Source organism: Diabrotica undecimpunctata, chromosome 3 (assembly GCF_040954645.1).
Source record: "Diabrotica undecimpunctata isolate CICGRU chromosome 3, icDiaUnde3, whole genome shotgun sequence".
NCBI classification, from domain to species: Eukaryota; Metazoa; Arthropoda; class Insecta; order Coleoptera; family Chrysomelidae; genus Diabrotica; species Diabrotica undecimpunctata.
This window is the reverse complement of record NC_092805.1, coordinates 20,724,247-20,738,735: the sequence shown is the minus strand read 5'-3', so window position 1 is coordinate 20,738,735 and position 14,489 is coordinate 20,724,247. Positions and strand designations below refer to the sequence as shown.

The following is a 14,489-nucleotide window of genomic DNA, read 5'->3' as shown; positions in this document are numbered from 1 at the left end:
ACCGATGAATGTCTTATATCACTTAGTACATTGCAATGGCATGGGATACGTATGGCAGTTTCTTCTTCCATCTCGCATTTTCTGCACCATGGTTCATTCACCTTACCTAGTTTGTATAGGTATCTTCTTAAACGACAATGACCAGCCACCATTTTAATTTCCCGTTTATTGAGGTTAGGTTAGGTTAGATAAACTAAACTGAATGAAGTTATAACACTTGCTGAAGAACAACAAAGTTTTAGATCGTGAAGATCCTGCACCGAAGCTATATTTATAATGAGGCAAGTGTAAGAGAAATCATCAATTTCCTCAAAAAAAAAAACAAAATGCATGTAATGTTTTATTGAGACAACTATTGTTAGTTTAATCTTTATTATTTAGACTTCTACATATTTTTTACAATGTCTGTTCTCTAGTGACAAGTGACAGACGTAACACCGACAGGTGAACTAACTCATGTTAAGGTTGGTTCACACTAAGCTGTTTATGTTACAATGCATGGTTATTGCAGCAAATTTGCTAAGTTGTAAACTGGAGCTGGAATGTCAGATAATAAAACAAGTGATGGAGTTTAAATTGGTAGGTATCACATTATCTAGCTACGGAAAGCTCGAAACTGAGGTGGAAGATCAAGTGAATAGAGCAAACAGGGCCGCAGGTTGCTTGAATAAAACAATACGGAGAAATAAAAATATCGGGAAAGAAATGAAAGGCAGAATTTACAAAACAATCATCAGACCAATACTACGCGGCAGAAACATGACCTGACGCAGCGAGTACAGAAAGGATGTTAGAAACAGCAGAGATGAAAACACTTAGAAAAATTGATGGTAAGACACTATGGAACAGAGCTAAAAGTACAGATATACGACGTAGATGCAAGATGAAGAACTCTTACCCAGTTCTTGGTGTTCTAAGAACTGGGTAAGAAATAGAAGAGTAGAATAGAACAACCATATAAGCCGAATAACAACAAATAGAGTAGTAAAGATGGCAAGAGACAGTTCCCCAATAGGAAGACGATCAGTAGGAAGACCAGAAAACGATGGAACGACAACTTACTGAAGGAACATTGAAAAACAGACAAAGTCATGAAAAACTCTCTACATAAAAAGAAGAAGAAGAATACGTTTATTAAGGTTCATCAAATTTTCCGAGAGTTTTTTATCAATAATCTTGATTATTTTCTTAGTCTGGATTTTCCCTTGAGTGGTTTTTTTCTTTTGATGATTTCTTGAACTGAACCACTGAACCACGTCTGAACCTCAATTTTTATACCATCTTTTGTGACGTAACAGAATCATTCTGGGAAAGAAGAAGAAGTTCTATAGGAAGAAATAAGAAATCGTAGCTCAGGAATATCAGAGAATAAACCAGAACTGAAAGAAACGCTCTCATATACCAAGCCCACAATAGACCAGAGTTTGTCATAATGGTCGAAACCTCAATAGAGATGTTAGATAGGACGAGGAGGAAGTAAACTCAAATCTGTAGTATAGTATTTAATTCGTTTTTACTTTTGCTTTTTGCCTACAAAATAACATTTTTAAAATAAAGTAAATACTAAATATCACAACAAAGGCACCTATACTCCAAACTAAAATAACATCCAACAGGAGATATTGGTACCATCTTAGTTCAAGAGCAGCAACCCTCATATGAGACAAATCTCTATGTCGCATAACATATTCAACCCAATAAACTGCAAGATCGATGGGTTTGATAGGACGATCTCGAATTAAGTTAGATCTCTTTTTAGCATTCTCCCTGTACCTGAAAGAAAAAATAATATAGTTTAGGAATGTCACTTTCTTATTTTCTCATTGATTTTATAATAGTAGTGGACTAGTACACCGTGGTTCCGGCTCAAAACATCTAATGTTGGCAAATTGATCTGGAAATACCCATATCAACGCTCACGAGTGTGTATAAATATGAGGCATTTTCAGGTCAGAGCGCACAGTCAGGGCAGTCTTGCTCGATCTTCCATACAGGGTCCACTACACCCTAGGAACCCTCTGCATGGACTCTGCTCCCCTTTTAGGTACGTAGACTCTTGGCTGGACATTTTACAGCTTTAAAAATGTGTTTTTAAAGCCATCACAGCAAACTCTACATAGCAAAGAATTCTCTCGGATTAATAAGTGAAGATAGTAGCTTTCGCGCTTGAACTGTAAGCTTAATAGTGTAAGCTTATTCTGTACTAACAAATTATTCCACGAACCCCGTATATTTCTTCGCTAATCCATTTCGACAATCGCACAGTTGAACCATGACCACCCACTTAGGGATATAATAGATGCACACATGTTCTGATGCACTCCTAGTCTACATATAATTGTATATATATATATATATATATATATATATATATATATATATATATATATATATATATATATTACTTACTTCTTATTGTTAAGCAGCTGATTTAGGAGGTAGTCTAACTTTTCTTCTGTTATTTCATTCAGATCTGTTTTAAGTCCAACGCCTAGTTCTACCATTCTACCAGAATTTAAATCCTGATCTCCAATAAAAGGTACGGCCAAAATCGGAACTCCGTGGTAAATAGTTTCGATAGTACTTAGAAAACCACCATGAGTAATAAATAGCTTACAATTTGGGTGAGCTAAAAGTAAAAAATGTTTAAGTATTTCACCAAAATCATCCTGGAAATCCAGCAAATTACCAAAGAACGAGTCTGATAGTTGTCAAAAAAAAAGGAAATTGTAACTGATAATCATTTCTTTAACCAATATTTTTGGGAATAAACAACAATTATAAATAAAAACATTTTTATCTTTGTTTGTTGTTTGGAAATAGAAAATAATCTCTAATAGTCTTATTTTATCTGATTAATTACAATTTAGACATATATATATATATATATATATATATATATATATATATATATATTGTTATGTTTCTTCTTTCCCAACCAAAGAAAAATAAATAAAAAAATCCATCGAAATAAAATTTTAAGATATCAATATAAACAAATTGTATATAGTAATTTAAGATAAGATTTAGTGTAGATAAGAATAGAAATTTGTTTGGCAAACGACCTTTTTCCGTTTCAAACAAAATTATCAAAAAACCTTTGTTTATAATTAGAAGACATTTTACCTGTAAGTTAATCTTTTCATTGTTTGTATAATCGAGTAATAAATGACCATATTCTAATCTTTTGAAATATGTATAAATTGTGTATTGACAAAACCAATTTTAAAGTAAGCTATTTAGTTTTTCTCTGAAACCGAAATTAGGCTTTTCCAAAATCACGGTAAACAAAATTGGAGCTTTTGATTGGACGGTCGTTTTTAAATGGGAATTAGGAGCCGATCATGGGAACCGGAGAAGTCAGTTATAATTTGGTCATCGAAGGAAACAGTCGTTTGTCTCAAGATAGGGTGTGGTTCGTGAGTTGGATACCGGCATTGTGAAAAGAATTGAATAGTTTTGTAGAAGGAGATAGCACGTATATTGAAAGAAGTCCTTGTATCTACCGTTGGCATTTTGTGAAGATTTGTGAAAGTAGTTTTACGGCATTAAGTTGACAAAAGGAGGTCCTTGTGTCATTAATAAGTAGTTGAGTTTTTGGAGAAGTGCATCAGGTGTTTTTGGTTAGTGCAGCAGGTTTGTAGAGACGTTAGGAAGGAGCCTAGGTGCCAAAAAGGAGAGATCACATCGTTGAGGAGACTGGATTTTTCTGGGTATGTTCCAACATACAACTCAATAAGAAAATAAGCTGTAAATGTTTTGTACAATTGAATTTTATATCTGTGAAGGATCGGTTTGACATCATGATCATTAGCATTCAAATTTAAGAACTGAGGTTTTGTTAGGCTAATCAAAAGTTTAAAGTTTTGTTGTTTTTTTGTTTCAAGTAAAGAAAAATTTAAGTAAAATTGGTTTTCACTTAATATAAATGTATGTAGATTTAAAAACTTATTATTATAAAAATTTGAATTATTTTCTTGTATGCTGATTGACAAGATAACGACAGTATTTGATAATTGTTTTATTCGTTCATATAAAATAAAGAAACGTAAATTTTTGTAATATAATATTTTTTTTATTCTTATCCTTCTTCTCTATCCCGATAAAAGACAACTAGAAAATCTTTGAATCCATCGAACACAGGTAATATAAGGAGTTTATTTTAGTTTTGATAACAAATAAGTTATATTTTTTTATTATTGGCTCAATAAACTAAGATTAAAGTCAAAATAAACAATCATAACAATATATATATATATATATATATATATATATATATATATATATATATATATAATATGTTCGGAAAGATTTCCGCGGTTAGTACAATTAAACTTAGAGCTAAGATTAATATTATTATAAAAATTAATATTAAACTCACCAGTCTTCCGGGTTGAACCGCGTCGATATCCATTTTGCCGAGCTTTCGACATCCTCTCTGATGTCTTCTTCAGGGCTTCCGAGGTCTTAGTCTCCCGAGCCCCCAGACACTACTACACTCACTAGTCACTTCTAGTTCACTCACTAGTTCACTACAGTACTGTGTGAACTAGTACGTAGTACGTAGTGAACTAGTGAGTGAACTAGAAGTGACTAGTGAGTGTAGTAGTGTCTGGGGGCTCGGGAGACTGAGACCTCGGAAGCCCTGAAGAAGACATCAGAGAGGATGTCGAAAGCTCGGCAAAATGGATATCGACGCGGTTCAACCCGGAAGACTGGTGAGTTTAATATTAATTTTTATAATAATATTAATCTTAGCTCTAAGTTTAATATATATATATATATATATATATATATATATATATATATATATATATATATATATATATATATATATATATATATATATTCGTATAAACAGCAGAATAAGATAGGGGACTCGTTAAGCCCTATGCTCTTCACTCGCTCTAGAGAAAGTATATCTGCATAACTGCTTAATGAATTCCTGAAAATGAATAATATAATTCTTACCCAATATTGCTTCTTGTGGAACCCATTTGCTCAACTTCATATTAGCAGGTTTTCCAGTGAAATTTTCTTCATCGGTTTTCCATACCACTTTTTGCTTTAGTTTACCGAGAGATTTGATAATAGCTTCCTTAATTTTAGGATCCATTTGTGATGGATGTATAAATGAACCAAAGCTAAATAAGATCGCACCTATAATTATACATAAAAAATATTGGTACATTTACTGAATATGGAAATCATTTTACAAAAATACGTTAAGCCAGAAAAAATGTATAAGGAAAAATATTTTTACAACGATAAGTGTTTTTTATAAAAACATAGTTTTAAATTTAAACAAAGATTTCTAAACGCCACGCGCCTGTATCGTCGCAACCGTACACCCTTATTATCGTATACAGTGTGTAAAAGCCAAATGGAATAAATTCATTATTTAGGTTACTGTACATATTTATAAAAAATCCCGAAACACGTCAAATTTAAATTATAACTTGACATTCTTTAACGTGAAAATGCAACCCCTACCTTCAACCTCCTTAGTATGACAGGTACAACCCCCAATTTTTAAAATAGAAAGTATAGGCTTGTGATATATCGTTTGAAAGGTCTTTTCATTCTCCATTTAAAAATGTTGTCGCTTTCAAGTTTATTAAGATTAATTAAGATAAAATAAATTAAAATCATGTGGTTACCGAAATTCGCTACAATACAATCAAAAACTAAAATGTAATGCAAAACGTAATAAAATGTAGAACACGAAAAAGAACTATGAATGTTAATGAAGTAGATGTTTAAAATGTTCACCGCTAACGTCTTGGCAACATCCTAATCTCAAATAAAACTGTCTTCTAACATTATTTAACATAACAGGCGCGATCGACCTAATCGCAAGGGTTATTCGTTCTTTTAAGTCATTTAAATCAGAAGGTTTAGTTTTGTAAACATGGCTCTTCACATATCCCCATAAAAAGAAATCTAATAATGTAAGATCAGGTGATCGCGCTGGCCATTCAATCGATCCTCGCCTCCCTATCCACCGATTGGGAAATATTGTATCGAGGTACTGCCGGACATTAAGTTGGTAATGTGGTGGTGCTCCATCCTGCTGAAACCATATCGTATTTGCTGGAACTTGAGGGTTTCCTGGATCAGGATATAAATTTGCCAACGTTGGAAAGACATCATTTTGAAGTAGTGCCAAATAATTGTTGCCATTCAAGTTGCCCTCAGTGAAAAAGGGACCAATGATATTGTTTCCTACAATCCCTGCCCAAACATTAACCTTTTGAGGGTATTGAGTGTGTTCTTCTCTCATCCAGTGAGGATTTTCTGTGGCCCAGCAGCGGCAATTTTGCCGATTAGCATGACCGTTAAGTGAAAAAGTACACTCATCAGAAAACATAACGTCTTCTAATTGGATAATATTGTTATCCAACATCATTTGTTCACAAAAAAAAGTTCTCCTATCAAAATCGTCTTCCATGAGCTCTTGAGTAGGTATCATCTTATAGGGATGCAATTTATTTTCTTTTAATTTGTTTACTATATGTGGATTTTCCTGAAACTCGAGCAACACATCTAATTTGATTTCATCACTCAGTGCATTGGCAGCTGCTTTTTTTATCTGCCTTACATGACCAAACTCGCGAAACTGCTTCTCTATTTTACTTATTGTTCCTTGGGATATAGGCGGTAAATTAGGAAATTTCTCATAAAATAGGCGAGTTACTTCCTGTTGTATTCGGGTGTTATCTCCGTAACCAATCATTTGTAAAACTGTTATTTTATGCATTTCCGTTAATCTAACCATTTTTCAGAATTGAATTGAACGAACTTTTTACTTAAATTAAAATACTGACAACTTAAATAAAACAATTTACTAATGCGTGTTAAAATAACGTTGCCACGGAAATTCTTTAAAGTTTTTTAATGGTTACCATCTAAAAACCACATTTCTATGGATTTTGTTCACTTTCTCATTATCAAGACCTAAACGGGAAATAAGTTTTGAGTATATTTTAGCGAATTTCGGTAACCACATGATTTTAATTTATTTTATCTTAATTAATCTTAATAAACTTGAAAGCGACAACAGTTTTGAATGGAATGAAAAGACCTTTCAAACGATATATCACAAGCCTACACTTCCTATTTTAAAAATTGGGGGTTGTACCTGTCATTCTAAGGGGGTTGGAGGTAGGGGTTGCATTTTCACGTTAAAGAATGTCAAGTTATAATTTAAATTTGACGTGTTTCGGGATTTTTTATAAATATGTACAGTAACCTAAATAATGAATTTATTGCATTTGGCTTTTACACACTGTATAGCAATATATTGCTCGAAATGCATATATATTCGAAATATTTGGTTCCATGTTTTGAGCAAGATAAAATCCATTTATCCTACCCAAAAAGAATAAAAATACCCAAAATCACTAATTGAGGCATATTTTCAACAAAAAATTACAAATAACCAGAAAAGAAGCATTTTTAGAAAAATTACCAGAGAGAAAAAGTATTTACTTCAATGAGATACGTCTAAAAAAATTTTACTCGGGAAATTGTTTTTTGTTATGTTAATTATTAATAACAATTTCCGGCCTCTTGGACAAATTTTAAAAAAATACATTTAAACTGAGAGAATCTTATATTTCAAAAGTAAATAAAAAATTATATTTCTATTTTTAATGTGCAGCAAAATATACTTACCATCTTTTGCTTCATCCATATACTCCTTCAAATCTTTGGGCAATTCAGTTTTATCTTGAAGGTGAAAGCCAAGAATATTGATCATATTTGGTACGTGAGGAATGGGTGAGTTAATACTTTCATGATTATTGATTAAAAAAAGAGAAACATTTTTATCGATATCCGCTAAATTGGGCGAATCTGGGAAATATTTTTTCATCAGATCTTCCTGTGTAGGAGTTGTTATCCAATGATAAAACAACACTTCAAATATATAACTAAACGTATTCACTGATCTTTCCCAGAAAGTCATAAAATGGGTATAACCAAGAAATGTGTTGGCCACATAGGCTGGAGGTGCAATATTTCCAGCTAAAAGGTGAATAGGAGTATGTGGAGCAAAGGGGCAGAAGAGTATTAGTGGAGCTTTGAAATGCCAAGAGAGTGCCTTAAGTGCTGCATTTGTCAGTTCTTCCATTATTATGACGTCGAATGTTTCATTGGATTTCAACAAAGCTTGAAACTTAGGATGCTTGAGTGTCCTTTCAGTATAGTTTAGACTAAAAGGATGATAGAAAAATTGCATACGTGGTAATGACATTTTGGGAACTTTTACGAAGTTTGTTTCCATTCCTAAAAAAGAATATAATAGTAAATGTTAATATTTAAAAAAATAAATTAAACATAACAGTATTACTAAATAATATAGCATACTACGTCTTAATAGTAACCTAAGATATGACTGCTAGTCATTGAGAGAAACAAAATATTCTCCGACTCTTTAGAGACTCTAGCAAATTAGTGTATTTGGTAAATCTAATGAGAGCGGTCGCAGATTGATTCGAGCAAAAATGCTGTTCAATTTAAAGAATGAACGAACAAAAATGATAAAATCAGACAATCGTAAATGGACCCCGCCCGAAAATACAGACCACTTTCGTGACATCATTGACCATAACCTTCAACAAATCAACGACGAAACACAGGTCGAAGTTTTAAACGAAAGTATCGTAAAAGCCCTTAAAGAAGCGGAGAAGTTGTGCCGTCCTAAAATGAAGAAAAAACATGAGAAAATAAGTCTCAACACTAAAAATCTGATCGAAGAAAGAAGGAGGCTAAAGGACAGGTATAACACAAACTACGCAGAATTTAGTCAACTCAGTAAAACAATAAACAAAGAAATCTGAAAAGACATACGGCAACATAACATGAGAGAGGTGACAAGGGTGATAGAGAAAAATAGAAGTCTGAAAGTTCTAAGACACAACATGTCCACAGGAAAAAAGAACATACATAAGTTAAGAAATAAACAAGACGACATTGTGACTGATAAGGAAGAAATAGTGAAAACAGTGGAAGACTTCTACAGACAACTCTATGAAACAAGTGAATCCGATGAAAGACGCCCCTTACCAAAGATAGAGAATCAAGGCTCAGAATTAATGCCGAACATAACTGTTGACGAAATTAAAAATGCACTTCGGGTGATGAAGAACAATAAATCCCCAGGTGAAGACAGGGTAATGACCGAAAGCCTAAAACTAGGAGGAAATAAGCTCTTACTGACACTTGCTAAACTGTTCAATAAATGTTTGTGCAAAGCGATAACACCGACGCAGTGGAATAACGCGGAAATCATCTTACTTTATAAGAAGGGAGATATCAGCGACCTTAGAAACTACCGCCCCATTAGCTTGTTGTCACAAGTATATAAGCTATTTACAAGAGTTATTACCAACAGGCTAGGAAGTAAGTTGGATTTCTATCAGCCAAGAGAGCAAGCAGGTTTTAGAGCAGGATATGGCACGAATGATCGTTTACAAGTAATTAAGAACTTAATAGAAAAGAGCCTTGAATATAACAAGCCATTAGTCATGATATTTGTTGACTACGAAAAAGCTTTCGACACAATAAGTCATCAAAAGATGTTAAAAGCCTTAACAGAGTGCCGTATAGATCATCGCTATATAAACATGATAAAATACATCTATCAAAATGGTGTGAAACTGGCAGATAAAAAGACCAACGTATTTAAAATAAAACGGGGAGTGCGACAGGGAGACACAATTTCGCCAAAATTGTTTACAACATTATTAGAGCATATGTTTAAGAACGCAAATCTGAGTGAAAAAGGAATTAATGTCAATGGAGAAATGCTTAGTCATTTGAGGTTTGCTGACGATATTGTCCTTTTTGCTGACAGTATCGATGATGCAGTATCGCAACTGGAGAAACTATACCTAGCCTCCCTACAAGTAGGATTAAAAATCAACCACACAAAAACACAAATCATGACAAATCTTGTGTTAAGCGAAAAGATTTCAGTAAATGGCATGCATATTGAAGAAACCACCTCATATAAGTACTTAGGACATGAGATACGCATAGGAAAAGATAATCAAACGTGCGAACTAAGCCGCCGCATAGGACTCACTTGGGTGGCATTCGGCAAGCTAAGCTATGTTCTTAAATCAGAACTGCCTATGTGTCTTAAAAGAAAAGTCTTTAATCAGTGCGTGTTGCCAGTATTTACATATTGCAGAGACATTAACACTAACCAAGAAAGTAAGAAATAAAATTTGTATTACCCAAAGAGCCATGGAACGATCGATGTTAGGCATTTCTCGTAGGGATCGGATCACGAACAAGGAAATAAGACGGAGAACAGGAGTGACAGATGCCATAGAAAGAATTATGACCCTTAAGTGGAACTGGGCCGGGCACATAGCTAGAATGTCGGATAACAGATGGACACAGCGAATAATACAGTGGAGACCGAGACAAGAAGCACATCGAAGTAGAGGTCGTCCACCAACAAGATGGTCTGATGACATAAAACGGATCGCCAAAAATTGGATGCAAACAGCACAAAACAGAAATACATGGAAAAGACTGAGGGAGACCTATATCCAGCAGTGGATAGATCTGGGTTAAATGATGAATGAGATGCAGGAAAAAATATTTTCAGGAAGACTTCCAGGAAGAATAACAAATATTAATTAGCAAAACCTAAAACTAAAAAAAATGTCGTCGGTGCAGAAATAACAAGACTTTTAACTGGTCTTGTTTCATTTCCATTGTGCCACGATCGCTCAGTGTTCTCTATAGGGTTATAGAGCGTGTTCTTATATGCCAATATGGCGTTAGTTAAGGCGTTCGTCTCTTACATTATTTTGAAAGGTGTGTGTTTGATTTTAATACTCTGAAATGATTGAGGGTGTATATATTGAAAGACAAGTTAGATTCAACTAACCTCTGGGTACATGAGTTTGAATATAGGCTATATACTCGAGCAAAGCTGGGAACTCCTGCTATGGGAGCTCCAAGCAGATATGGGACCCCCGCTTATGGAATCCGATTAAAATAGTAACTACTTAAAGATGCCACAAGAAAATAGCTTCAGAACAATATTAAGAAACCGTTATGGGCCCAGCGTTATTCAAAATTTTCGGAGATTGGAAAATTCTTTACGAAAAACTGGCACATTATCAAAATTCAATAAAATTTTTACAAGGAGAACAATTTCCGAAGTAGAAATTGAAATGTCAATAAACTTATTTTAAACTTCAATTGTGGCTTATTCCTATTAAGATAGTAATTAGAATTTTGGCGGGTTGTTAGCCATACCGTAGTGAGGAGATACCTTGGCATGTTACTAGCTATATTGTGGGAACGGCTCCTAGATCGACATTTTTGGCTGTTAACAGCTTATTAGTATCTGCTGTATCTTAGTGACGTTGCTTCCAGGGTATTGAAGTATTCATCAGGAATTTAGTTTCCAGCCAGGTTGAAAAGTTTGGCTAGTAGGAATGGAACTTTCTTTTTGAGAAGCCTGGTGAGTATGTATCCTTAGTGATGACATGAAGTTTTAAGGACCTCTTTTGCTCTGGTATTGAAGCTTTCTATTGTGCGTTGGATGTTGGAGGAATTTGTGGAGATATTGGCCATTTGATGGATTCATTCTTCATTTATAACACCATTTTACTAATTTATTTAATTGAGCTTGGGCCCGATTGAATACAGACTGCATCCTCCACGCCCCATCAACAGTACCTGAGAAAAATAGTGCAGTATCGTCAGCATATAACAGCGTGGATTCTGTATTATTTACGGAAAGAGGGAGATCCCTGTCGTAAACTGTGTAAAGTATAGGCGCTAAAATTGAGCCCTGGGGTACTCCAGCTTGTGGAGTGAATGGTGTGGAAAATTTGTCTGCGATTTTAATACTAATGGTCCGATTGGACAAATAGGAATGTATAGTTCTTGGACATGTGGTTGGCAGTCCAGTACAGCGGAGTTTTTCAGTCAAGCCTGCATGCCAGACCTGATCGAATTCTTTCTGGAGGTCTAGGAAGATGCCTATGACAATTTTTCCTTTTTATTTAAGGAGCATGAGATGAAGATTGCTGCTTAAATTAATATATTTTGTGTAGAGTGTCCAGCTCTGAATTGAAATTAAAATTTAGGGATAATGTGGTTTGCTTCAAGGAATTCTATGAGTTTTTCCTTAAGGATTCCCTCGTAGACTTTACCTAGGACCTAGGGTGTTTCCCTGCTTTGGGAATAATGATTGTACTGGATACTTTAAATAGAGACCACATTAAAGAGATTCAATGTTGCTCTCTGAAATAAAGATTTTTCTTGAAAAAAAGGCCAAGAAATTATTTTTATCTCTGATGAGCAGTGCATATTTTAATAGCTATTGGGTATTTGTTTTGGCCTGCTACGGTTACAAAAATACTAAACCTGGCCCTCCACCATAGATAAGAGGGTTAGGTTAGGTTAGGTTATGCCCTCCACAAAACACTTATGTTGAACACCCCTGCTGTAGACAGTATAATAAATTATTACAGTGAGAACCGTGATTTTCGTTCCCATTTCCTTTTGTGTTATTTTTAGTTTTAAAAGTTTTAGCAATTTAAAATAAATGGCTGTGTTCTTAGTTTAAATTAGTTTAAAGTTCTTAGTTTAAACTTAATTATTTATCGTAAGTAAATAAAATTAGGTATTTTTAAAGTTTATTTTAATAAAACTTTCACATTACATTTTGTAAACCTTTTTATTTTTAGACCGTATTTATAAAGATAATCAAAAACACGTAAATTAATTATTAATTTACGTGTACACAAAAAAATGTCCATAAATTCATATATAACTTTAAATATAAGAATAAATACAGGTTTACTATAAAAAAAAGCATGGTACTGTAACTGAAAATAACTACAAACAATTACAAACAGATTAGATTGGTGCAATAAATACAATTGATACAATTGGACAATAAATTTTATTACAATTCTAAGACATAACGAGGTAAAAATTTGTGAAATATAACTTAACTATATATAAGTAACTACGAAACATACACAACATAGTAAGTTGGTATTGAAACTTACCTAAGTTCTCTAAAATTCCATCGAGATGAATTTCTTTGTATCCCTTGATTTTTTTATTATCCTGAAACACACTAACCATAGTTACTTCATGTCCAGCTCTAGCAAGTCCATGGCCCAATGCTTTTCCTTGAAAATAGTGACTTCTACCAAAGTGATTGAACAATATTAAAACGTTCGCGGCATTCACTGACAAAAGCACTTCACATAAAACAACAATCACAAAATTTATATTAATCAACATGTTCTACACACTTCTTGAATGACAGTGATATCTAAAACATAAATGATTTATAATTTAAATTACTTTACGCTTTAATCTAGAAGTAGATAATAGAGATAGATCAATTATACTTAAATATATGTTTTGACTATCTTGTCCTTGAGCTGCACGTAAGAAATATTCATTGCGTTTGTTTATAATTATATAATATCAGTGGCGGCTTTTGGGGGTAGGCAGGATAGGCCGGGCCTACCCAATAATTTTAAGAGCTTTAAAATTGAAAAACACATAGGGTAAAACGCCAGTTATTGGACACGAGACAGTTATTGGACATTAAAGTGTTAACTTACGAGAATAAGATTTCTGCAAGTGCCAACAAGAGTATATTTCACTAGGTGGCACTACTCGTTTCTATATTACGTTCATTCTTATGTCTATGTTCTGCCTTTAACGGGTTCTGTGATTTTGGCGGTAAATATTTTTAGGTTATGTGAGTGAAGTGACATTTAAGCATTGTGTTAAGCATCTGCTCTGACTTTTTTTTTAAAACTACGTGGTATTTTTAAGGTAAGATTGTATTTTTATTTAAAAGGGTGTAGTAAAGGCACTTATAGTCCCTAAGGTAGATCTGGTACAGTAATAGGGATTTTAATTCGGATTTAATTACATCTGTCCAATAACTAAACTAGAAAACTTGCTTAATTCTATTATGGGACACCTGTCCAATCACTAGAGAACTACACTTACCACATATTTCTACAATTTTCAACGGATTTACGTATAATTAACTGGAGATAGCAGTAAAATTAATTTAGTAATCGATTTGACAGTTATTGGACAGCTGTCCAATAACTAAATTTGACCGTCCAATCACTAAAAATGGATTTTTTAGGATTGTAGTAAAATGCCTAAACTTAGAAAATATGATAAGATGAAACTTATAGAAGCTGTTAAGGATGTCCAAAATGGCACTGAATCATATAGAACAGCTGAAAAAAAATATGGAATTCCGAAGTCCACTATAGAATTTAAATTAAAACATCCGGAACATAAAGATACACTTGGACCGTCTCCTATTTTAACTTGCGAGGAGGAGAATACTCTGGTTAGGTAAATTCATTTAATTTATCTTAACCCATAGCATTATTTTATTTTACATTCAATATTTCAGATGGATACAAGAAACTGCTTCAAAAGGTTTCCCCGAAAAGGCTAAC

General features: G+C 33.6%; 1 protein-coding gene across 1 annotated transcript; it reads right to left on the bottom strand.

Moving 5' to 3' along the window:
- Positions 1-1,489: 1,489 nt before the first annotated feature.
- LOC140436550 (UDP-glycosyltransferase UGT4-like) lies at positions 1,490-13,392 on the bottom strand. Its single transcript, XM_072525457.1, has 5 exons — positions 13,053-13,392; positions 7,678-8,289; positions 4,972-5,160; positions 2,410-2,629; positions 1,490-1,773 (listed from the first exon to the last, which is right to left on the bottom strand). Exons 1-5 carry the CDS (start codon positions 13,291-13,293, stop codon positions 1,503-1,505), a joined length of 1,533 nt encoding a protein of 510 aa, XP_072381558.1. The 5' UTR covers positions 13,294-13,392; the 3' UTR covers positions 1,490-1,502.
- Positions 13,393-14,489: the final 1,097 nt, after the last annotated feature.

Excerpts from the sequence above, each read along its gene's own strand:
- LOC140436550 (XM_072525457.1), bottom strand. The coding sequence starts at position 13,293 with ATGTTGATTAATATAAATTTTGTGATTGTTGTTTTATGTGAAGTGCTT. Across the intron at positions 8,290-13,052 it reads TGGAATTTTAGAGAACTTAG|GAATGGAAACAAACTTCGTA; the intron begins GTAAGTTTCAAT and ends ATTCTTTTTTAG. Across the intron at positions 2,630-4,971 it reads TCCACAAGAAGCAATATTGG|CTCACCCAAATTGTAAGCTA; the intron begins GTAAGAATTATA and ends TTTTACTTTTAG.